Source organism: Peromyscus californicus, unplaced genomic scaffold (genome assembly GCF_007827085.1).
Source record: "Peromyscus californicus insignis strain IS unplaced genomic scaffold, ASM782708v3 Scaffold_5__1_contigs__length_169319896, whole genome shotgun sequence".
Taxonomy (NCBI): Eukaryota; Metazoa; Chordata; class Mammalia; order Rodentia; family Cricetidae; genus Peromyscus; species Peromyscus californicus.
The window spans coordinates 22,065,213-22,087,420 of NW_026294573.1; the positions used below are offsets into that span (position 1 = coordinate 22,065,213).

The window sequence follows — 22,208 nt, forward strand, 5'->3', positions numbered from 1 at the left end:
AGGCCAACTACAGCTCCCAGAGTTCCCAGGTGCTTCTCGATGCTGATTGGAGAGACGCTTGGCTCCGGAGGGCGGTGTCGGCCCCGCCTCCCCGGGAAACAGGCATCTGATTGGCTGCTCCGTGGGGCTTTTTTTTGTCCCCGCCCTCCTCCAGGGACCGCAGCGGGCTGACAGAGCCCGGTGAGCGCTGGCAGTTCCGCGGTGGGGATGCTGAGGAGCGCCGGCTTCGCCAGCAGCGCTGGCCACTGCGGACTTCCGAGGCACTCAGGGCCGTGAAAACCCCCGCGCCGCGGCCAACCCCAGGCCTCCGAGGCCGGCCGCAGTTCCCCAAGCCGCGCTGGAAGGAGTGTCCAGCGTGGTAGCGCCGGTTCTGGGCATCCCGAGAGACACCCCGGGGTTCTCGAGCTTCCCCGGCGACCCCTAGCCCCGGCCTCCTGCGAGCGCCCGCCCCAGACCCCCTCGGGTGCCCCGGGCGCGGACGAGCCGCGGCTGGGTCCTGACGCACACCATGATCGTTGCGGACTCCGAGTGCCGTGCCGAGATCAAGGGCTACCTGCCGTTCGCCAGGGGCGGCGTCGCGGGCCCCGGGACCCGAGAGGTAAGCAGCCGCCGGGCGACACCGCTCTTCTCCAGCCACAGCCGAGCCTCGGGCTGTCCCGAGCTAAGTCTGGTGCTCCCACCGGGCTTAGGGGTCTGGGAGCACGTAAGCTAGCACTAAGGTTGCATCAACTGCAGCCTCCGGTCTCTCTCCCCCTCCTCTCCCTTTGCCCTCGCTACCCCCCCCCCTGGGGGGGAGGGGGCTGCGGAGCCCTCCGTGGCTCCTTCGGACTCCCGGCCAATGAGAGGGGACGCCTCCTCGTGGCTCTCTGGGTTTGTGCTCTGGTGGAGCGAGCGTCTTCAAGTCCAGGCAAATCCCGGCCGGAGAGACCGGACCACTCCTCCTCCCCGCCTCCTTCCGCAGATTCCCTTCCTCTGGGTGGGGGCAGGCGGGCCAGGAGCTCTTTCTAGGATCGGTTTCTGCACCGACCGCGAAATGAAAAGGGACTGAGCCATCTGGGACTGGCCAGCGAAGATCTAGCCCCTTCCCCAGTCCCCACCTGCACCTCCGATCTTGAAATTGGCCGAAGTGCTTTAGGGATTTGGCTGGCCGCCTGATCCTCGGCGGCAGCGGCCAGAGCGGGGGGAGAAAGCGGATAACCCTTGGTCCCGACTCCCGAAGACTAACAAGTCTCAGGCTGCTTCCTATTAAAATGTTCTGGGGTCCTCAAAGTTTGTTTTGCTGTCTCCTCAGAGAATAGAGGGACTTAGCAGGGAGACAAGGTGTAATGCTGTTATAAAGCCCCCTTTTCCACCCGGCAGACTCGACAATGAACGCCGTCTATCATTTATGGAGAGCCTGCTATATGCCAGGGTACAGGTTTTGTCTGACAAAGACAGCGAATACAAACTGTACTGAGCCCCATTTTACAGAATGAGAACATTGAAGCCCAAAAGGGCCCGAGAGAGAGGCTTCTTAAACTTAACCCTCACCCTTTGGCCTGTGTATGTCGAGGATATTGGAGAATGCTTGGCAGGGTAGAAGATACTGTTTTTGTTTTTTCTAAGTCTAGAACAGTGTGGAAGGTGTATTGACAGAGCAGCAGAGTGCCAGTCCTAAGGTGTATGCGTGACCCTAAGAAAATCTCTGCCCATGTCTGCGGAGTGTCATTTCTGGGGGTTCTCCATCCGGTGGTGGGTGGTTCCTCCAAATGATTTAGGAATCTGTGTGAAGAAACGACCCCTCTCGGGCCATTATCATTCAGACTACCACCCAGGGCATGGCTGCTCTCTACCAAACTGCCTGGTAGCCTTGCCTAAAGCTCATTCCCCTCTGCTTTCTAAAAAAAAAAAAGAAAGAAAGAAAGAAAAGAAAAAGAAAGAAACGACCCCTCGCTCCTGCCCATCCTTTTCTGGTCACTTTCGTCTGTCTGCTTTGTGAACACCGTTGTTAGTGGGAGCACCTCCGTTGTTAGTGGGAGCACCTAAGCACTGGGGTGAGTGCTGGCCTCTAGTCCCACCCACCACTTCCTTGCCGGGTTATCTTGGCCAAGTGATCACTCTGACTGCAGTCTCTTGCATAGGGATTTGATGGAATCTCTAAGAGACTGTTGAACAAATTAACTTAAAATACAAGTAAAGGCCTGAAGCTGTGTGCCTGGAACATATTTATTGCAGGGAACATGCCATTGCATTTAAAATGCTAGCTTCTGTCAGACTGGCTTAGCAGACATCCCCTCCCCACCCCCAGTGCCTCTCAAGGGACTTCCTGAATATTCTCTGCTGCCTGAGAGGGAGAGCCAGCCCATGTCTCTCCCCACAGTGCCTAATAGGGGAAAAAAAAAAATCTCAGGTGGTTTGGGTAGGATCCAAGCGAGATGGGGTGCCTTAGAGGAAACCTCCTCCAATCCCCCCATTTTGAGACAGGATCTCATGAGACAGGATCAGACAGTCTGGCCTCATGACCATCTTCCCACCACAGCCTCCTGAGTGTTGGAGTTACAGGTGTCCCCCAACACTGGATTTAAGAAAGTCTCTTTACAGTATTGGAGAAAGCTGGTAATGTTCTCAACATTTCTACATCCTCTGCTCCCTCAAGAAAAGACAATCTGAGCCGGGTGGCGGTGGCACAGGCCTTTAATCCCAGCACTCAGGAGGGAGAGTCAGGCGGATCTCTGTGAGTTCCAAGCCAGTCCGGTCTACAGAGTGAGATCTAGGACAGGCACCAAAACTACACAGAGAAACCCTGTCTCGGAAAAACAAAATACAAAAAAAAAAAAAAAAGAAAAAGACCATCTGCTGGTCAGTGGTGGTGCATACCTTTAATCTCAGCACTTGGGAGGCAGAGGCAGGTGGATCTCTGAGTTCTAGGCCAGCCTGATCTACAGAGCCAGTTCCAGGACAGCCAGGGCTACACAGAGAAACCTTGTCTCAAAAAACCAAAATAAAATAAAGTAAAATAAAATAAAAAGAAGAAGAAAGAAAAGATGGAAAGATGTCCTTAAAGGTGTCTGCTTCAAGTAGAATCCTGAGAAGATAGGGTGCCCATCTTCCAGACTATAGTGTCAAGACTCAGGGAAGGGCCAGATGGATAGTTCTTCAATGGTTTCAGACCCACTTTCAAAGTGTCAAGGCCTTCAGATATGCCTGTCTCCAGAAAGTTTCAAGACTCTTGCCTTGAGTGGTATGTTTTCAAAACCATATTGGATTCTAGAATAACTTCCTCAAACGTCACTTCCTCAGAAAAGCTTTCCTCCAGATGAGTCCCTTTGCACACTGCTTCCAGTCTCTTTTCCATTGTGAGCTAGTTCCACATAGGCCTTTCTTTTTTTTTTTTTTTTTTTTTTTTTGGGTTTTTCGAGACAGGGTTTCTCTGTGTAGCTTTGCGCCTTTCCTGGAACTCGCTTTGGAGACCAGGCTGGCCTCGAACTCACAGAGATCCACCTGGCTCTGCCTCCCGAGTGCTGGGATTAAAGGCGTGCGCCACCACCGCCCGGCCTCACATAGGCCTTTCTTTCTGCCTCCCTTTCCTGGATCAGTGACTCCCTGCAGGGCTCACAGTCCTTTGCAACTAAGTGTTTAATTGACCCTTGTGGACTGAAGCCCCACTGGGTAAGAAAGAGTGTTACCCAGTGGGGTAACACTCTGAGTTTAGGTCACTTGTCTCTAAAGAAGGGACAACAAGTTCTGTTTGTCTCAGGATGATTGAGAGGAAATAAGGTGTTTGTGAGATCAAACATGTAAAGCACTTTAGCCTGGGGCCCGGTCCATGTTCTCTGCCTCTCTGCTGGGGCTGCTTCTATGTCTCTACCTCAGGTGTAAACCCAGGCTCTTTTCTGGATTCAGCTGACAGATAGTGAGCAATACCAGACCTTCCGAGCTGATAGAATGACTTAGCAGGTGTCTCTAGCTGAGTCCTGGGGCTGGCAGACTCCAGAGAACAAGAACAAAGGTTAGGCGACTCAGAGGGGCCCCTGCAGCTGGTGAACAGCACTCTGGGAAGTCAGTTTGTGCTGAGTTTCAATCGCCAGGTCTGGTGCCATTTCCAGAAACGGTTAGGGTAGAGTGGGAAGGGGGGGCCTTGGAGAGGCCAGGCACTTGACTCCCCTATGAAAAATACTCCCCATAACTTTCAAGCTGATATGGATCAGATGTAAATAGGACGGGAGCTCTTGAGTTTAACACAAAAGTTACTGTCTAGCTAGAACTTGAATTAGGAGCCAGGGGGTGTTCCCTGAGGGGGGTAGTCCCTTTTACCAAGGGTCTAAAGACCCCCCGGTGAGTCCTCCCGGAGAGCCGTCTAACCTCATTGTTCCGCTGCCTTGTGATCCCTCAGTTGGAAAAGGAGGAAAAGCCACTGGTGACTTGCTCCTCTGGGTTTCCCTGTCTTTGTCTCTAAGGCTGGGTTGGAATCATGCCTCCTCAGGTGTGCTCTTCAGTATGGCAGGCAGCCCCTAGCCACATCTGACAAAAATTAGAGCTGGTAACTCCAGGCATGGTGGCACACATCTGTAATCTTAGCATCTAGGAGGCTAAATTAGGAGTCTTGCTCTGAGTTCACATCTGCAGGATGAATTCCACCCCTGCCTGCAGAACAACAAAACAAAATTTAGAACTAGCGTGGTGTAGAGGCAGGGGGATTGAAAGTTTTTTAAAAGTTACATATCAAAACTTTGTCTCAAAAAAATAACTAATTAAGCTAAATTCAAATTGTTAAGCAAAAATTCAAGATTTTTGTTGTTGTAGTCATATTTCAAATGCTGGGTGTGAAGAACAGCTAGGGACCACTGTGTGTATGAGACAGTACAGATGCAAAGCATTCCCTCATGTGGAGAGCTCTATTGGTACTTTTTTTTAAAGAAAATGCCCCACAGACTTGCAGACTTGCCTATGGGCCCATATGGTAGAGGCATTTTCTTTCTTTTTCTCTTCTTTTTAAAAAGAATTTATTCTTTTTATTTCATGTGCATTTGTGTTTTGCCTGCATGTGTGTCCATGTGAAGGTGTCGTGTTCCCTGAAACTGGAGTTAGAGGCAGTTATGAGCTAACATGTGGATACTGGGAATTGAACCCAGGTCCTCTGGAAGAGCAGCAGCCAGTGCTCTTAATTGCTGAGCCATCTCTCCAGCCCCTGTACTCTTTAAAGAGTTATTTGTTGAGCCAGGCAGTGGTGGCGCATGTCTTTAATCCCAGGCAGAGGCAGGTGGATCTCTGTGAGTTCAAGGCCAGCTTGGTCTACAGAGAGACAGCCAAGGCTGTTACACAGAAAACCCTGTCTCGAAAAAAACCAAAACAAAACAAAAAGAGTGGAAAATAGTCTTACCACTAAACCGTTGCTCCAGGCCCAAAAGTTCTATTGGACTAGTATTAGATTAGTGTACTAGACAGTGGATCGACAACAGGAAACTAGACCCTTTGTGCCCTCAAGGCAAGAGTTCCCCTGGAAGGGGTTGGGGTTGGGGGTAGTGAATTCCTAAGGCTTAAGTAGATAAGAGGCCTCTCATTCTTGGCCAATCCTGGGTGCTGGTTCATAAATCTTGGTTGTTGAGAATGGGGAATGGCTTCCATACCAGCAGGAACCTGCTCTGTATTCACCCCTCCCACTTCCTTCCTAGCTGAGTGACCAGAAGTGACTTGCACCTTCATCTGTAAAGTTTTAGTTGCAGCTTTTACCTTCAAATCCTGATAGTTAGTACACATGAAGTCAGTGCATAGGCCAGTAGAACCAGGGAATACCTACTCCTGTTATTACTCAACATTGTTATTGACGGTCTGTCCCAGGGAATGGGAGGGGGCTGATTTGATGGTGCCACCTCTTGGCAGTGAGAGCCTGCTCCTCCAGCTTCCCCTGGACTTGCCCCATGTCAAGGTCAAGGGAGCATTCAGGATACTGGAGCCATGGATTCCAAACCCTAGTCTTGCATTCAGGACTTTCCAGTATCCCCTCCATCTTCACAAGGCTCTGCTGCCTTCGCAACCTACCTGGCAGGTCAGTGACCTCCCCAGTGGTTTTTCCTGTCCTGTTAAACTGAAATACCACACACACACACACACACACACACACACACACACACACACACACACACACACACACACACACACACGCTCGCTCCCACCCTGTCACTACTCATCACGCTGTTTCACCTTTTCATCATTTGTTTGCTTTCTCCCTGGGAACTGAAATGACGGGAAAGCTGGCTGGGACGTTGTCTTGTCACAGCTGTATTCACACTGCCTGTAATATAGTCACCAAAATATTGTCAAATGGACAAATTAATTCTGATTTTCCCTGGAAAGCACTCAGCACTGTACTCTGTACCTGAGAGAGTAATCGCTAAGTGGCACCAACAATGACCCCCCTCCCTCTCCGTGTGGATTGCTGGAGCTGGGACTTTGGTTCCTGTATACCACTTCACAAAGGGATTCTAACGGACACTGGGGCAGAGAAGCTCTTGTTTGAAATAACAATGAAGTTAATGCTCTCCCTGGTGGATGTGCTGAGGTAAATGGTGTGGCTTAGTCCCATTAAATCCTTGTGGCTACCCAGTGCAAGTCCCATTATTAGGGTAGGAAACTGAGGCTCACATTACTAACTGATGAGTGGAGCTATCGATTTTTATTTTATTTATTTATTATTTGTGCTAAACCTTGAACCCAGGGCCTTGTGCAGCATGGCTGCTTGAGCTGTGCTTTCGGCTCCCTCCACATGGCAACACTCCACAGAGGAGCTATGGTCCCAGCCTCCAAAGCTCCTATCTTTGGTCAGCTCTACATTATTATTATTATTATTATTATTATTATTATTATTATTATTATTATTTATTTTGCTGGATAATACTGATGGGTCTAGAACCATCACTTAAGACCCAGGGGTATGGTTTCCTTCCTTTGTTGGCTCCTGGCTCAGACTTGAGACTCAGATGATCCTAAGGCAGTCTCTTTTCCGAACATCCAGAGGCCCTTATTTCTCTGCCTCTGCTGCTGTGGTTTCCTTTTTCTCCTTTTCTTTTTAATTTTTCATCTTAGAATTTTAATATTTGCATATTCCACATACACCCCAGTGGTTTTGTTTGCTTGTTTAGAGGCAATATCTCACTGTGTAGCCCAGGGTGTCCTCAAACTCCTGATCCTCTTGCCTCAGCCGCCTCCCCAGTGCTGGTATTACAGGTGTTTGGCTATCTGCCCTCAGGTCCTCTGCATGAGGGAGGCCCAGTCTGTAGAGTCAGCAGTTCTTATCTCCCAGACGGAGCTGCTGGGCATTTTCTCAAGTAAGGGAGGAGGGGAGCAGCTGTAGAGAGAGTGCTTGGGGACTGTGGTGTTTCTGTGTGCCCTCAGACCAGCCTGGCCTGCTACCTCTTAGCAGTGTGGGTTGAAGGCCTGTATGGAGGCTAGTGGTGCATGCCGCCTTTAATCCCAGCACTCCAGAGGCAGAGGCAGGATCAAGGACAGCCTGGTCTACAAAGCGAGTCAGTTCCAGGACAACCAGGGCTACACAGAGAAACTGTCTGTAAAAAAAAGTATGTCAGCCTAGTCCCCTTCTGTCCTGTCCTCAGGATCCAGACCTCAGAGAGCCTAAATAATTTTCCCAGGCCACACAGCAAATTAGCAGCAGAACCAGAATGCACACCTAGGCCTCTAGACTCCTTCTTTCTTTTGTTATCTCGTAGACCCTAGAGGTCGCCTCTCCTTCGGGGACTTTTGGCCACTTAAAGAATAAAAGGCTGGAGTATAGTTTTGGGTCCTTGAACATCTGAAGTACTAAGCCTGGATCTTGCCAGGAGAAAGGTCTGGGGGACAGTCCCTTTGTAGTGAAGGCAGAACTGTTATTTGGGTCAATTATGTCAAGGCTGGTATGGAGAGCCCCATGCTGACATTCAGCAACTAAGAGAATAAATAGAATGTTCTCCCAGACCTCGTCTCTAGGAGCAGGAGAAGCAGCTTCATTGAATGCATGGCTCTGGCTCAAATAAGCTCAGGTCAGAATAGCTGCCACCAGCCTGCACATCCCACTTGGGGTGTGTGTGTGTGTGTGTGTGTGTGTGTGTGTGTGTGTGTGTGTGTCCGCCACTCTGCTTTCTGTTTTCATTCACAGAGCAGAATGAATGACCTGGCCCTGCTCACCACAAAATGTGATGTGGGAGCAAAGCGACTTAAAAGAGGCCCTTAGTGGGCAGTGCTTGTGGAAGCAGAGACACGGGGAGTGTGGGGTCACGGACAGTAGGGCTGGGAGAGCCGTTCAGCTCCAAAGGGATGTGGCTGGACCACATGTTTATCTGGAAGCCTTTGGGAAGGGGAGGTTGGGTTTTTAGTGACTGGATCAGATTCATTCTTGAGAAAGTTAATCTGGTTACGGGTATCAGATGGGTGCTGGGTAGAGGATGGAGAGGAGAGGGCAGAGTAGTGCGGGCAGGGACAGTTGTGAGGCTCAGAGTGGTGATAGCCTAGAAGATGTGGCCGGAAGGATCAACAAAAGACCGCTTGCAGGGCTGTGACAGGTGCAGCTCAGTGTAGAATGTGCCCAGCTGCCAAGCGTCATGCCTAGGTTCATCCTTAGCATTGAAGAAAAAATGAAAAGAGTAAGAAAACTGATTATTTGAGAAGAATTGAAGCTTCTTCATAGGCCTATAGGGTGGTAACTGGCTTTGGAATATAGAGTTCTTATTTTAAAAAGGTCTCCCCATGAGGCCCAGACATTGTCTCACTATGTAACCCTCACTGGCCTGGAACTCAGAGATCCTCTGTCTTTGCCTCCTCAGTGCTGGGATTAAAGGCATGTGTTACATGGTCTAATCTCTTGTTTTACAAAATGGATGTGTGCATAAATCACAGCGTGTGTGTGTGTGTGTGTGTGTGTGTGTGTGTGTGTGTGTATGTGTGTGTGTGTTGGAGACCAGAGGACAATTTGTAGGAGTCAGGTCTCTTTCTAATGTGGGTGCCCAGAGATTGAATCCAGGTCTTCACACTTGGTGGCAAGCACCTGTACCCACCGAGCTGTCTCTTTGGCTTCTAGGACTGCAAAGACACTGGCCTCCTGGAGACAGGCAACATGACACTATTTCCTTCCCCGGGTCGCTCCGGGGTTTGGGTTCTTGCTGAGTTCTGAGCAGGTCAGCCCTGCTTTCTCACCCACTTGCTATTCACCAAATGGGTCTAAATGTTACCCCCTGGCTGTGTCCCAGGGTTGGAGAAGGAGGCTAGCAGGCAAACAGCCCTCTCCATCCTCCTGCCAAATGACCACCATGTGTTTTTCCATAGGAACACCAGGAGGGCCGGGCCCGGCGAGGCCCTCGAGGACCCAGCGCCTTCATTCCAGTGGAGGAGGTGAGTTTGAAGCGGGGTAGGAGTCTTTGGTCCCTCGGAGGAAAAGCTGTCGAACACGGGTAGATCAGGATCTTTTATTTTCCCACTCCTGATTTATTTAATTTCATAAAAAAGACTCTTGAAAGCCGGGCAGTGGTGGCTCTCGGGAGGCAGAGCCAGGCAGATCTCTGTGAGTTCGAGGCCAGCCTGGTCTACAGAGTGAGTTCCAGGACAGGCACCAAAGCTACACAGGCTCCACAGATATACCTTGGGGCTGGGGTGGGGTTGTGTGTGTGAAATGATAGAGACACAGCCAGACTTGAGATTCCCAAACTAGTGCTTATTTCTACGTAATAAGACAAGAGATATATCCATGTCTCATCTGACCCATGATCACTTATAAAAGTGTATATATTACCAAAAATATGCTCTAAAATTAGCATCTGCTTATTGTTTTCAGGTGTCCAGAGCACTGGTTTCACTTGACACAGTGGCTTATGCCTGTAATCCAAGTACTTGGGAAAGCAGAGGCAGGAGGATTGCTATTGGTTTGAAGCCAGCCTGGGCTCCATAGCTCCATCAGGGATGAGGAGAAAGACTGTCTCAAAAAGGGGGGCGGTGTGTGGGGAAGAGAAAGCAAGCTCCCTGTGGTCACATAACCACAGAACCAAGGTCATGGTTCAAAGCCTGTTTTGTTGTGTTCTTTACAGCAGGGTTATCTCTCTTTCATCTACAGAATTGGTTCATCCTTCACTCTGTTGTTATTTTGATTTTGCAACAGGGTCTTAACTCTGTAGCCTGGCTGACCTCACTCACAGTGAGTGATCTTCCCGCCTCAGCCTCCCTCATGCTGGGGTGACAGCTGCCGGCCACTGCATTTAGCTCATTGTTATGTGTTTACTTTTCTCTGTGCTAACAGTCAAATCTAGTGCCTCGCACATGCTAGGCTGGTGTTCCACCCACCCTCATCCACATCTCTAGCCCCCACTCATTCACTCATTTAACAGATAGCTATTCAATTGTGACTCGGTGTCAGGCACTGACCTTGGAACCAGGGATAGAGAGTAAGATAGACAAAAATCTTTGTCATAGTTGGGTGGTGGTGGTGGTGGCGCACGCCTTTAATCCCAGCACTCGGGAGGCAGAGCCAGGCGGATCTCTGAATTTGAGGCCAGCCTGATCTACAGCTCGAGTTCCAGGACAGGCTCCAAAGCTACACAGAGAAACCCTGTATTGGGGGGGGGGGCAAAAAAATCTTTGCCATTATGGAGCTTGCATTCTAGTGCTTGGGTAACATGGGAATGCCTTCAGAATACACATACAGAGGGATTTGTTATACAGCGATGGAGTTTTCGTTTCCTGTTTTTCTGGTTTTGAGATGGTCTACCTAGAACTAACTCACTGTATCGATTAGTCTGGTCTTGAGTTTGTGCTGTCTTACATGTAGGCCAAATGGTTTGTGGCCTGCTAACAAAACATCTAACTTCTCTTCCCCCTCCTTTGTGATGGAAGGTAAACAACCACCCGCTGGTATTTACATCTATATCCCAGCATTTTAACCTCACATATTGTTCTTGTATTTTATTTTTTCCACTTATAAATAACTCTTATTTTAACAACAACAGCAAAAAAAAAAAAGAAAAGAAAAGAAAAGAAAAAGAGCCGGGTGGTGGTGGTGGGGCGGCGCGCGCCTTTAATCCCAGCACTCGGGAAGCGGAAGCAGGCGGATCTCTGTGAGTTCGAGGCCAGCCTGGGCTACCAAGTGAGTTCCAGGAAAAGGCGCAAAGCTACGCAGAGAAACCCTGTCTTGAAAAACCAAAAAAAAAAAAAAAAAGAAAGAAAGAAAGAAAGAAACAGGCCTTGGAGTTCATCTAGATTAGAATCCTGTTTCTGTCATTTATCAGATCTGTGGCTTCAAGCAGATCTGGTTTCTTCATCTATTAATGGAGGAAAATAATAGTATTCACCTCACAGGACAAGTTCAAACACTCAAGGAGATTCATAATTGGATCGCTATCTGTTAGATGAATGAATCAGTCAGGGCTGGGGATGCAGCTCGGTGGTAGAACACTTGCTTACCATGCACAAGGCCCAGGATTTGGTACCCAGCTCCACATAAAAAAATAAGAAGAAAAGGAAAAAAGGAGGAAAAGGGGCTCTGGTATATAGCTCAGTGCAGATGCTGGAGTGCTTGCCTGGCATCTACAAAACCCTGGCTTAGATCCTTAGCGCCACAAAAATGGTCATGGTGGTGCATGCCTATAACCCCACCACTTGGGAGATAGAGGCGGGAGGATCAGAAGTTTGAGGCCAGCCTGACCTACATGAGACCCTGAATCCTTTAAAAAAAAAAAAAAAAAAAGTCCCATGAAGTTAAACAGCTCTACATGAGAAGACACTCAGGACTGTGACATGTTCTGCACATCCCCCAACCCTTCATGGCTGTCTGCATCTGCCGTATTAGAAGAGAAATCCTATGAAGACAGGAGAAACTATACATTCTTTTTTTTTTTTTATTGCCAGGGATCAAACCCAGGGCCTCATACATGCTAAGCATTCATTTTACCACTGAGCTACTCCCCAGTCTCCAGCAACCATTCTTCTTAATTTCTCTGACTAAATCTTCATCTATAAAAAGGGAGAAGAGTAGGTAGGGGTAGCGCATACTTTTAATCCCAGCGCCCTGGAGGCAGAGGCAGGCTGATCTCTGAGTTCTAGGACAGCCTGGTCTACGGAGTGAGTTCTAGGACAGCAAGGGTTACACAGAGAAACCTTGTCTTGAAATATATAAAATAAAGGGGGTGGGGAGGGGGAAGGGCCTGGGGACATAGCATAGTGGTAGGATATTTGCCTAGCATGCATGAAGCCCTAGGTTTGATCCTCAGCATTGGGGGAAAAAAATCATTACAAAATAAAATAAAGAAAATTGGACTCTAATTTCCTAGCTGTCTTGAGGATTGAGTGAGTTAATACATATACTTGGACATCCATAGACATGTCTAGGTCATATCAGCTGCCTAATCAGTGTTTGATCAGTTTCCTCTTTTGGACGTGATGGCAGTGTTCAGTCTCCTGCTATTATATCTATATACTACAACTATGTATACAGAACAAGGAAGACGTTGCTCTGGATGGGGGCAGAAGCGAACCCATGCTCTCCTCTTTCCTAGCAGATCCTTCAGGAAGGAGCTGAGAGCCTGGAGCAGCACCTGGGACTCGAGACTCTGATGTCTTCAGGACGGGTGGACAACCTGGCAGTGGTGATGGGTCTCCACCCCGACTACCTTAGCAGCTTCTGGCGCCTGCACTACCTGCTGCTGCATACAGATGGGCCCCTGGCCAGCTCCTGGCGCCACTACATTGCCATCATGGTAAGTTTATCTGGGCCTGGTGCTTTCAGGGGTGGCCAAATGGTCTAGCTTCAGATTCATTTGCTGGGACTCTCCTGAGTTGATTTTTTTAGGTGAAGAGAAAGTGTCTAGCTTTACCTGATGATGTCCATGGAATTTTAGGTTTTGAAGAGAGGAGAGGCATCTTTAAGTGTGTGTTTTGCAGATGGGGAAACTGAGGAACAAAGGGGTCAGATGAAGTTAGAATACAGATTTTTTTTTCTACCCCTTAGATCTCAAGGGGATCTTTCCAGAATGGTGCCCAGAGGGACGTTAACTCAGGCTTATCAACTCCCTTCACAGGCTGCTGCCCGCCACCAGTGTTCTTACCTGGTGGGCTCCCACATGACTGAGTTCCTGCAGACCGGTGGTGACCCCGAGTGGCTGCTGGGCCTCCACCGGGCCCCTGAAAAGCTCCGCAAACTCAGCGAGATCAACAAGCTGCTGGCGCATCGGCCGTGGCTCATCACGAAGGAGCATATCCAGGTGTGGTAGACAGAGAGTTGGGACCCTGAGGAAGCCTGGGCTGGATGGGGGGTGGGGTGGGGTGGGGTGGTGGTGGTGGTGGCAGCCCAGGGGCAGCCACTAAGCGGGTTAGCTCTCTCTCCCTTCCAGGCCTTACTGAAGACTGGCGAGCACAGCTGGTCCCTAGCTGAGCTCATCCAGGCTCTGGTCCTGCTTACCCACTGCCACTCTCTGGCCTCCTTCGTGTTTGGCTGTGGAATACTTCCTGAAGGAGATGCAGAGGGCAGCCCTGCCTCACAGGCACCCTCGCCCCCCAGCGAGCAAGGCAGTCCCCCAAGTGGGGACCCATTGAACAACTCTGGGGTAAGTCATGGTCCTGGGTCTTGGTGTGGGAGGAAGCTGGTGCGGCCTTTGCTCTGGGACTAGAAACCACAGGTTCCCCATCTCCTCACAGTGAGAGGCTACAGCAAAAGTGCTTGGCTTTAAAACTCAGGGTTTTTTTTTGTTTTTAATGTGACATGGGGATAAAGACCTAGCCACGGTGGATTGTGAGGAGTAAGTGAGGCACTATGTGCCTGACCTAACAGCAGCACACAGCCTCTGAGGACCGCAGTCTGCTGGGGTTTCTGTTGGTTTGTTTTGGTGTTGAGCCTGGGATGGCCTCGAACTTACCGTGGAGTCAAGTAGTAGAGACTATGGGTGTGCACCATTGTGCCAGCTGATGTGTTGTTGTGGTTATTTGTGGGTGTTTTGGGTTTGGTTTTGTAATTGAGTTTGAGGCAGGGTCTTACTCTGTGGCCCGCGCTAGCCTCGTGGTGATTCCCCACATCTCCGTCCTCTCACTGTGAGTCACCATGTCTGACATGGTTTTGTTCAGTTGACTGTACAAAGTTTGGGTTTTGGTGTATCTCAGTGGTGGCTGTTTGCCTAGTCTGTGTGAAGCCTTGCGTTCGACAATCAGCAACAGCACCACAATTCAGACAACAGAGGCTGGAGAGATGGCTTGGTGGTTAAGAGCACTGGCTGTTCTTCCAGACGACCTAGGTTCAATTCCCAACACCTACATGGCAGCTCACAACTGTCTGCAACTCCAGTTCCTGGGGATCTGGCACCCTCACACAGACATGAATGCAGGCAAAACACAAATGCACGTAAAAATATTTTTTTTAAAAAAAAAGCAAGAAAACAAAACCCACCAATCAACAGAAACTGCCATAATCCCAGCATTCAGGATGCAGAGGCAGGCAGATCTCTGTGAGTTCAAGGCCACTGGTCTACATCCTAAGTTCCAGGACAGCCGGGGCTACATAGTGAGTACCCTGTCTCAAACAAACAAAAGTCAGAAACCTTGTAAATTACAACTGAAGGAAGACACCTGTCTCCTCTCTGGCCTTATAAATGTCCCTGTGGAAGACTTGCAGACTGTGAGCTGCCCAGTGTGGCGGCTGGCTCCCAAACTGCTCTAGTCCTTTCTGGTCACTCAGGAAGGCCTGGGATGTGGGAAATCTGAGTGAAGTTTTCCAGAGGACTAGATGGTAATTCTTGGGTCCTCTCTACAGGGCTTTGAAGCTGCCCGCGATGTGGAGGCTCTGATGGAACGCATGAGGCAGCTGCAGGAGAGCCTGCTGCGGGATGAGGGGGCTTCCCAGGAGGAAATGGAGAACCGCTTTGAGCTGGAGAAATCAGAAAGTCTGCTGGTAACCCCCTCAGGTACAGAATCACAGACGTCATTGCGAGGGGCTGCCTCTGTCTTTACCCTTTGGATGGGAGTAGACATCTCCATGCACCATGCCTTCTCCTTCCAAGAGGTTCTGAGCGTGGGTCTTGTGTTCAGACTTGGCCTTTGAATCCTGGTCTGTTAGCCCTTCAGGACTGTGTCAGGTAGATGGAGCCAAGCTTAGAGCCTTCCCCAGGTTGAGCTATCCCACAGAACTACCACTATTACTGTTACGGGGGCCTTGCCTCCTGGGTTCTTGGGCAGGAGTCTCCTCTTCCCCAGGAGCGGCTCCAGCTAAAGTCTTAGTGTGGGGAGAGGCTCTCTGTGGTCCCCTGTTGTACTCCGGTTGCCGCTCTGATGATAGGAAGCCTGCTGTGCTCCAGGCTCAGCCTCACTGACACCTCTATCTGCTATGGCCCTCAGCGGATATCCTGGAGCCCTCTCCGCACCCAGACATTCTATGCTTTGTGGAAGACCCCACTTTTGGATACGAAGACTTCACTCGCCGAGGGGCTCAGGCTCCCCCTACCTTCCGAGCCCAGGTGAGGCTCCCTGCGCTGATGGTGCTCACTGCTTTAGGTCTGCACAGAACAGGGCCAGGCGCTTCCAGTGGCTCTAAAGTGGGTACCTTCTCCCCTCAAAAACCCATGAGGCTGCCAGGCCATGGTTGCACATGACTTAAATCCCAGCACTTGGGAGACAGAGGCAGGTGGATCTCTGAGTTCAAGGCCACCCTGGTCTACAGAGTTAGTTCCAAGACAGCCAGGGCTACACAAAGAAACCCTGTCTTGAAAAAAACAAAGCAAAACAAAACAGAAAACCCATAAGGGCAATGAAGACCAAAAAGATCCCAATTCATGGGAAAGGTCATCATCCTGGGACATCCTGGTTGGTTTGTCAGGCCCAGCGCAAGCACTGTATCAGATTTGTGGTTCAGGGAGGGTGTGTTATGCAAAGCTAAGGTGTGAATCGTAGAAGTCCAGAGGACAGATCCCTGGCCAGGCTTGGGCTTCCAAAGTCTTGCTCACTGACCTCTTCCCTCATTCCTCAGGATTATACCTGGGAAGACCATGGCTACTCACTGATCCAGCGGCTCTACCCTGAGGGAGGGCAGCTGCTGGATGAGAAGTTTCAGGTAGCCTACAGCCTCACCTATAATACCATTGCCATGCACAGCGATGTGGACACCTCCATGCTCCGCAGGGCCATCTGGAACTACATCCACTGTGTCTTTGGCATCAGGTGAGCGAGTGACCCCCAGGTTCAGGTCACGTGGATGCTACAAATCTTTCTTGAACACTCTGTCATTTTTACTTTTCCTTTTCTTCTTGCCTTATAATAATTTTTAGGCTGAGTTCATGTCTTTGCAGGTTTAAAGCTAATGTGAACGCTCATTGTTCAAATGCTATAAACAAAACTCTTTACGCTCTTTCCCAGAGATAACAGGGCTTTGTTTGTCATGCAATACAGAGGATTGAACCCAAGGCCGTGAGCATGCTAGACAAGCACTTTTATTTTATTTTGTATGGTTTTAGGTTCTTTTACTTACTTATTTATTTTTGGTGTTTCGAGGTAAGGTCTCACTCTGTAACCCAGACTAGCCTAGAACTTGTATGCTTCAGGCCAACCTTGAGCTCTTGACATTCCCCTGCGTTAGCTTCTTAGGAGCTGGGCTTACAGGCCTGCTCTCCCAAAGCTCTTTAACTGTGGTTTCATGTGTGTATGTGTATTCAGGTACCTCTACACGAACACAAACATAAACCTATGCATACATGTGTACACACTACATAGCCTCATGGTTTGTTTGTTTCTTTCTTTTTTTGTTGTTTTTGTTTTTTCAGATTTATTTATTATGTATACAGTGTTCTGCCTGCAGGCCAGAAGAGGGCACAAGATCTAATTTTAGATGGTTGTGAGCCACCATGTGGTTGCTGGGAATTGAACTCAGGACCTCTGGAGGATCAGCCAGTGCTCTAACCTTTGAGCCATCTTTCTAGCCCTTTTTTTTTTTTTTGGTTTTTCAAGACAGGGTTTCTCTGTGTAGCCTTGGCTGTCTTGGAACTCACTCTGTACACCAGGCTGGCCTCAAACTCACAGAGATCTGCCTGCTGGGATTAAAGTCATGCACCAACTCTGCCCTGCTATAGACTCATGTTTAAATTTCAAAATAGCTCATCTTTTCTTGTAATAAATAAGGATAGCACAGATATGCATCAGCAGCAGATTTTAAATAATGATGTTTACATTCATAACCTATTACGCGACTCAGGAAAATTATGAACAAGAGCCCAGCATGTGGGAGGTTTTTCACTAAAATATTAAGTGTGGTCAACTCTATACGATATAGTATAGTGAGTTATATTTTTATCTTGTTAAATCTTTCCTACTTAAAATATTTTTATTTTATTTACTTGTATGTATGTGTGTATACGTACAAATGTGTGGCACAGTATCCGTGTGGAGGTCAGAAGAAAACTTGCTGGAGTTTGTCCTCTTCTTCCACCATGTGGGGCCGAGGGATCAGACTTGGATCATCAGTCTAGATGGCAAGCTTCCTTACCCACTGAGCCATATTGCCTGTCCACTGGTTTTTCTAGGAAGAGTTGTTTTTAAGTGATGTGAGATATTTACTGTTGAATATTTAGGTTGTCTGTAGGGTTGTTTTTTGTTTTTCTCTTTTGTTGTTACATTTTTTTTCCTCCCCTAGCCCCTCTCTCCCCATCCTAAGAAGGAGTCTGGTGGCTCAAATTTGGAACCCCTCTGTTTCTTTGATCTCGCAGGTGTTGAGATTACTGGCACGTGCTGCCACCCCATCTCGGGTTTACCCTTCTACACACTCTTTGCACTGACTGCTCTCACACACATGTTCTCAGAGATAAATCCCCCAAAGAAAATGATTTATCTAAGATACACACAGAACTTTATTTTTAAGTAGTGTCTCTCAATAGTCTAGGTTGACCTTGAATTCACAGCCGTCCATCTATTTCAGTCTCCAGTGCTGGGATTGCAAGTGTGAGCTAGTCCCCTACTCCAGGCTTTTTCCTTCTCTTTTCCTCCCTCCCTCCCTCCCTTCCTTCTTCCTTCCTTCCTTGCTTCCTTTCTCTATTTGCTTTTGCTCACGCCTGTAATCCCAGAACTGGGAAAGCAAAGACAGAAGGATCAGGTAGGTGTTCAGGGCCATCCTTAGCTGTATAACAAGTTCACCAGCTGGGCTTCAGGACTCTAAAAATAAAAATAGAAAGTAAGTGTGTGGGGGGGGGGGGGGCTGGGGAGCAGGAGGAGGGGAGAGTGGGGGATCTGTGGTTGGTATGTAAAATGAATAGAAAAAAATTCCTTAATTAAAGAAAGAAAGTGACACCCTAAAACAGAAAAAAGAAACAAAAATCACCAAAATTGCTGGGCAGTGGTGGTGCACACCTTTAATCCCAGCACTTGAGAGGCAGAGGCAAAAGAATCTCTGTGAGTTTGAGGCCAGCCTGGTCTATAAAGTGAGTTCCAGGACAGTCAGGGCTACACAGAGAAATGCTGTCTCAAAAAAACCAAAATAAAAAACAAAAAAAACCCACCAAAATTGTCTAGGAGATCACCTTATTTTATTATCAGGTGTTTCCTTCCTATCTTTTTTCCATACACACATAGAAGCTGGACTAGGGAGGGACAAGTAGCTTCTAGACTCACTGCCAGCTCGCTTTTGGATTTTGAACAAGTTAATTGCCTTCTCTAGGCCTTAGCTTGCCTGTCTGGAATTAGCACTGTCTCCTTTTTCCCTAAACCACTTGGTTCTCCAGGATTAACACGCACTGACCTTCCTTCCTCTCCTTTACTGTAGAACAGTGAGTATAGGAGAGCTGGATTTGAAATCACTCCCTTCTCAGTGAAATTAAATTGGTGAACACAGCATATTGTATATGACAGAGTATGTAGTTTGTAGGTTCGTGACTGGCACCGTCAGAGCTCAATAGAGCATGCTCATTGTCAGTGTTACCTAGAGTGGTCCTCTATGGGCCTATGACATACGATGTTAGCTGTTTTTCTAAGAGGAACCAGGCTCTGGTTGCCTCCTGCCTTCTGGCTTTTCTTGCCACTCTCTCTTCCTCCTTCTGTAGGGTGGGGTAGGTGGGACGTACTGCTTCTGAGAGCAGATCGTGAGTAATGCTGTCTGGGTCTTTCCATCAGATATGATGACTATGATTATGGGGAGGTAAACCAGCTCCTGGAAAGGAACCTCAAAATTTATATCAAGACCGTGGCCTGCTACCCAGAGAAGACAACCCGCAGGATGTACAACCTCTTCTGGAGGCACTTCCGCCACTCAGAGAAGGTAACAGCAAAATGGACGTGAAAACAGCCAAGCCAGGCCTGTAGGAGATCCAGAGGGTAGCACTCAGTGACGGTCACAGTGGGAACCTGGGCCTGTTGTCCTTGGTTAAATCCTGTTCCACTGTGTGATTTCAGACTTCATTTAAATCGAGTACACGGAGGCGTGTTCCCACAGGGCCTTCAATGGCAGTTTGGCAGGCATAGGTTTGAATCTTAAGCCTCACATAGGAGCAGTGTGACTTTGGGCACGTGACCTTGCATCTTTGAGCTTTTCCTCTTTACAATGAGAGGAGACACTGCCTGCATTTCAAAGTTGGGAAGACACCATGAGACTATGTATGGAAACATTTGATCCTGCCAGTTAATGGTAGCTCTTCTTTTAGACTTGAGAGATTAAGCCGTTAGTCACGACAGGGGAATTCCTCAGCAGTCACTGCACCAGATTGCAGAGCCCTGCAGGTCGGGTGGGAGTGCTGGTGGGAGGCGTGGGTGAGGTGAGTGCCCCAGGAATCGGGAATCGTAGCCTGGGGCGGGGGGGGGCGCGGGAGTGCCCCAGATGGGGTCGGGAATCGTAGCCTGGGGGGGCTGCAGAGCAACTGTCAACGAGCCTCGTTCTTTCTGTGTCTCAGGTTCACGTGAACTTGCTGCTCCTCGAGGCCCGAATGCAAGCAGCCCTGCTCTATGCCCTCCGGGCCATCACCCGCTATATGACCTGACTCCTCTCCTTTCGGGACCAGCACCCGGAGCGGCTGACCCTGGGGCACTGTCCTCTCTGCAAGGACTTCTGTGTCTGGAGACAGATCCAGGACCCTTTCTGTCTCATGTCCCTCCACCGAATGCTGGGGATGGGCATGTGCGTGCTGTGCAGCCCGCTAGGCAAGCTGCACCTTCCTTCTCCTCACTGGACTGGACAGGATTGTTGCACTGACTTTGGGTGTCTCAGCTCTGCCCCTGGAGCTAGAAGACTAGGAAAGCCCAAGAGGCCATGCCCCTTTTTCTTTCCTGCTCCTAAAAACAGATGAAGGTGACTGGGTTAAAAGCTCAGACTTATGTGCCAGCAGGCAGGGCCCCAGGCACCACAAGTGCTAGGGCCTTCCTGGACTGGGAAGCCCCTGCTGCCCCTGCTGCCCCTGTGGGAAAGGAGCAAAGACCTCAAGGGACTCACACTCCAGGAAGCTTGCCTTCTCTCCTTCCTCCTTCTCCAATTTCATTACCTCCCACCTACCTTCCGCCCATCAATGTGAAAGTTGGACTCACAGCTGGTCTGTGCGCCCAGTTCCCCCAAAGCCTGTTCTGTTGGGCAGCCTGGTTTGGGGTTGCCTGAATATTGGTTCAGTTTTTTTTTTTTCTCTCCTTTGCCCTCGTACCCTTTTCTCCCATGCCTGTTGGTGTAGGTTCCGGGAGAGGGGCCAAACATATCCAAAGAACACACGCACCGTCTCTGGAGAGTTAGAGCCCAGGTTGGTCCCTCTGCTGTTGGAAGAGGAAGGAGTAAATGCTGATGAAGTCTGTTTTTGGGTCTTGTGGGTGAGGTCTGGCCTCTTGAGGACCTTACCGCGGAGCTAGAGTCAAGTCCTAGGAGGGAGGAGGTCCTGTTCTAGACTGTTGCCACGCAGAGGCTGGTGCCCCGTTCTTCTGATCCCTCCAGCTCTGCCAGGAATGTTTGCCAAAAACTGAGCCTTTCTTAGGTGGCACCAGGGCCCACCCAGGAAGAGGCAGATACCAAGGTTCTCTTTCTCCTGGCCACATTGCCGCGCCTCTTGGAATTCCCAGTGGCAGGCTGAGGGGTTGGCTTAAGTTTCTCAAGGTTTGATGCTTTCCTCTGGGCTCTCTCAGACCAAACCATCAACAGCAGGCTAATTTTCTTGCAAGACCTTGAAGGCCTCTGGGGACCCTTGTCTACAGTCATCCTTCCAAGGGACACCACCCCGACCCCAGTGTCCCATCCTTCCCCTCTCCTGGATTTAAAAGGATTGCTGGGCTGAAGTTGCCAAGGACTGACAGGCACTTTACATAGCAAAACAACTGTGAATTCTGACTCCCTCCCCTTCCACGAGCAGTAGGTGCCTGGGAAAATCCAGGACACACTGCTGCTGTTTCCCACTCTCCTCCATTGGGCCAGGCGGGACAGGAGCCTGGCCAGTGTGCCACATTTCATACCCATGCAGGCACGGGACGCAACTAGCACCCCCTCCAGGCTTGAAAGGCCTCCCTGCAGTGAAGGTGGGCGAGAGGGGAGGGGGCCTCAGCATGGGGGTACGTTCTAGAGGGGACGCTATGACGCTCTCAGTGTCCCCTGGGTGGGCGGGAGGGGTGTCCAGTGTTAAAGTCTTTGGCCTTGTGAGCAGTTCTAGGTAATAGAAATAAAAGTTCACTGAGGTTTGTTTTGTAGTCCTTGTTAATGGGATGTTTGTCCATTTCCTGAAGGTCAGAGTTCACCTCCTAGCATAAGCCAGAAGCTGTGGTTGCGTCATGGACTTGACCTCATGGCCCCTGCCCTGCCTGTGCCCGTGCACAGTAATTGCAAGCCTGAGGACTGCTGGTACTGCGAGTCAGCTGGGACGTGGCTGAGGCTCAGTGGTTGACTGGGCCTCTTGTGTGAGGCCCTGGGCTTGATCCCTGGCACCGCAAAACAAAGTCTGCCGTTGCTTGGGTGGCCAATCCCGCCACCCAGTTGGCATGTCGGGCACTGTGCACTAATAAATGACAATGTTTTCTGACTAAGGTGGCCCTGAGCTGGGTAGTGGGAGGCCACTTCTCTGAAGCTGCAACCATCTTGGAAGAGGTTTGCAATTGAGGGGAAACAATATTGCTGAGGCCATAGAGCCAGGATGCCAGTGGGACTTGCCTGACTGAGGCCTTGGCAACCTGCCTTCCTGCCTTTTTCCCTATTGAACATCCTTGCGACAGGAAGGATGTTTGACCACCTGAGGATTCTCCCCTCCCCACATTATGCTTCTTGTCTAGAACTGAAGAGGCAG

The 22,208-nt window shown here is 49.5% G+C and overlaps 1 protein-coding gene across 2 annotated transcripts; it reads left to right on the plus strand.

Moving 5' to 3' along the window:
• Nucleotides 1-202: 202 nt before the first annotated feature.
• On the plus strand, nucleotides 203-21,511 carry Sesn2 (sestrin 2). 2 transcript variants are annotated; one of them, XM_052717705.1, is made up of 10 exons: nucleotides 203-598; nucleotides 9,292-9,357; nucleotides 12,507-12,707; nucleotides 13,029-13,211; nucleotides 13,341-13,553; nucleotides 14,750-14,900; nucleotides 15,331-15,449; nucleotides 15,959-16,149; nucleotides 19,084-19,228; nucleotides 19,857-21,511. In XM_052717705.1, exons 1-10 carry the CDS (start codon nucleotides 509-511, stop codon nucleotides 19,941-19,943), a joined length of 1,446 nt encoding a protein of 481 aa, XP_052573665.1. In that variant the 5' UTR covers nucleotides 203-508; the 3' UTR covers nucleotides 19,944-21,511. The 2 variants fall into 2 exon arrangements, with proteins under 2 accessions (XP_052573665.1, XP_052573666.1); XM_052717706.1 differs by having other exon boundaries at nucleotides 12,510-12,707.
• The last annotated feature ends 697 nt before the right edge of the window (nucleotides 21,512-22,208 follow it).

Bases quoted from the DNA above. Each gene is read 5' to 3' on its own strand.
- Sesn2 (XM_052717705.1), top strand. From the start codon at position 509: ATGATCGTTGCGGACTCCGAGTGCCGTGCCGAGATCAAGGGCTACCTG. The intron at 9,358-12,506 runs GTGAGTTTGAAG...CCTCTTTCCTAG, and splicing joins CCTTCATTCCAGTGGAGGAG to CAGATCCTTCAGGAAGGAGC. The intron at 16,150-19,083 runs GTGAGCGAGTGA...TCTTTCCATCAG, and splicing joins CACTGTGTCTTTGGCATCAG to ATATGATGACTATGATTATG.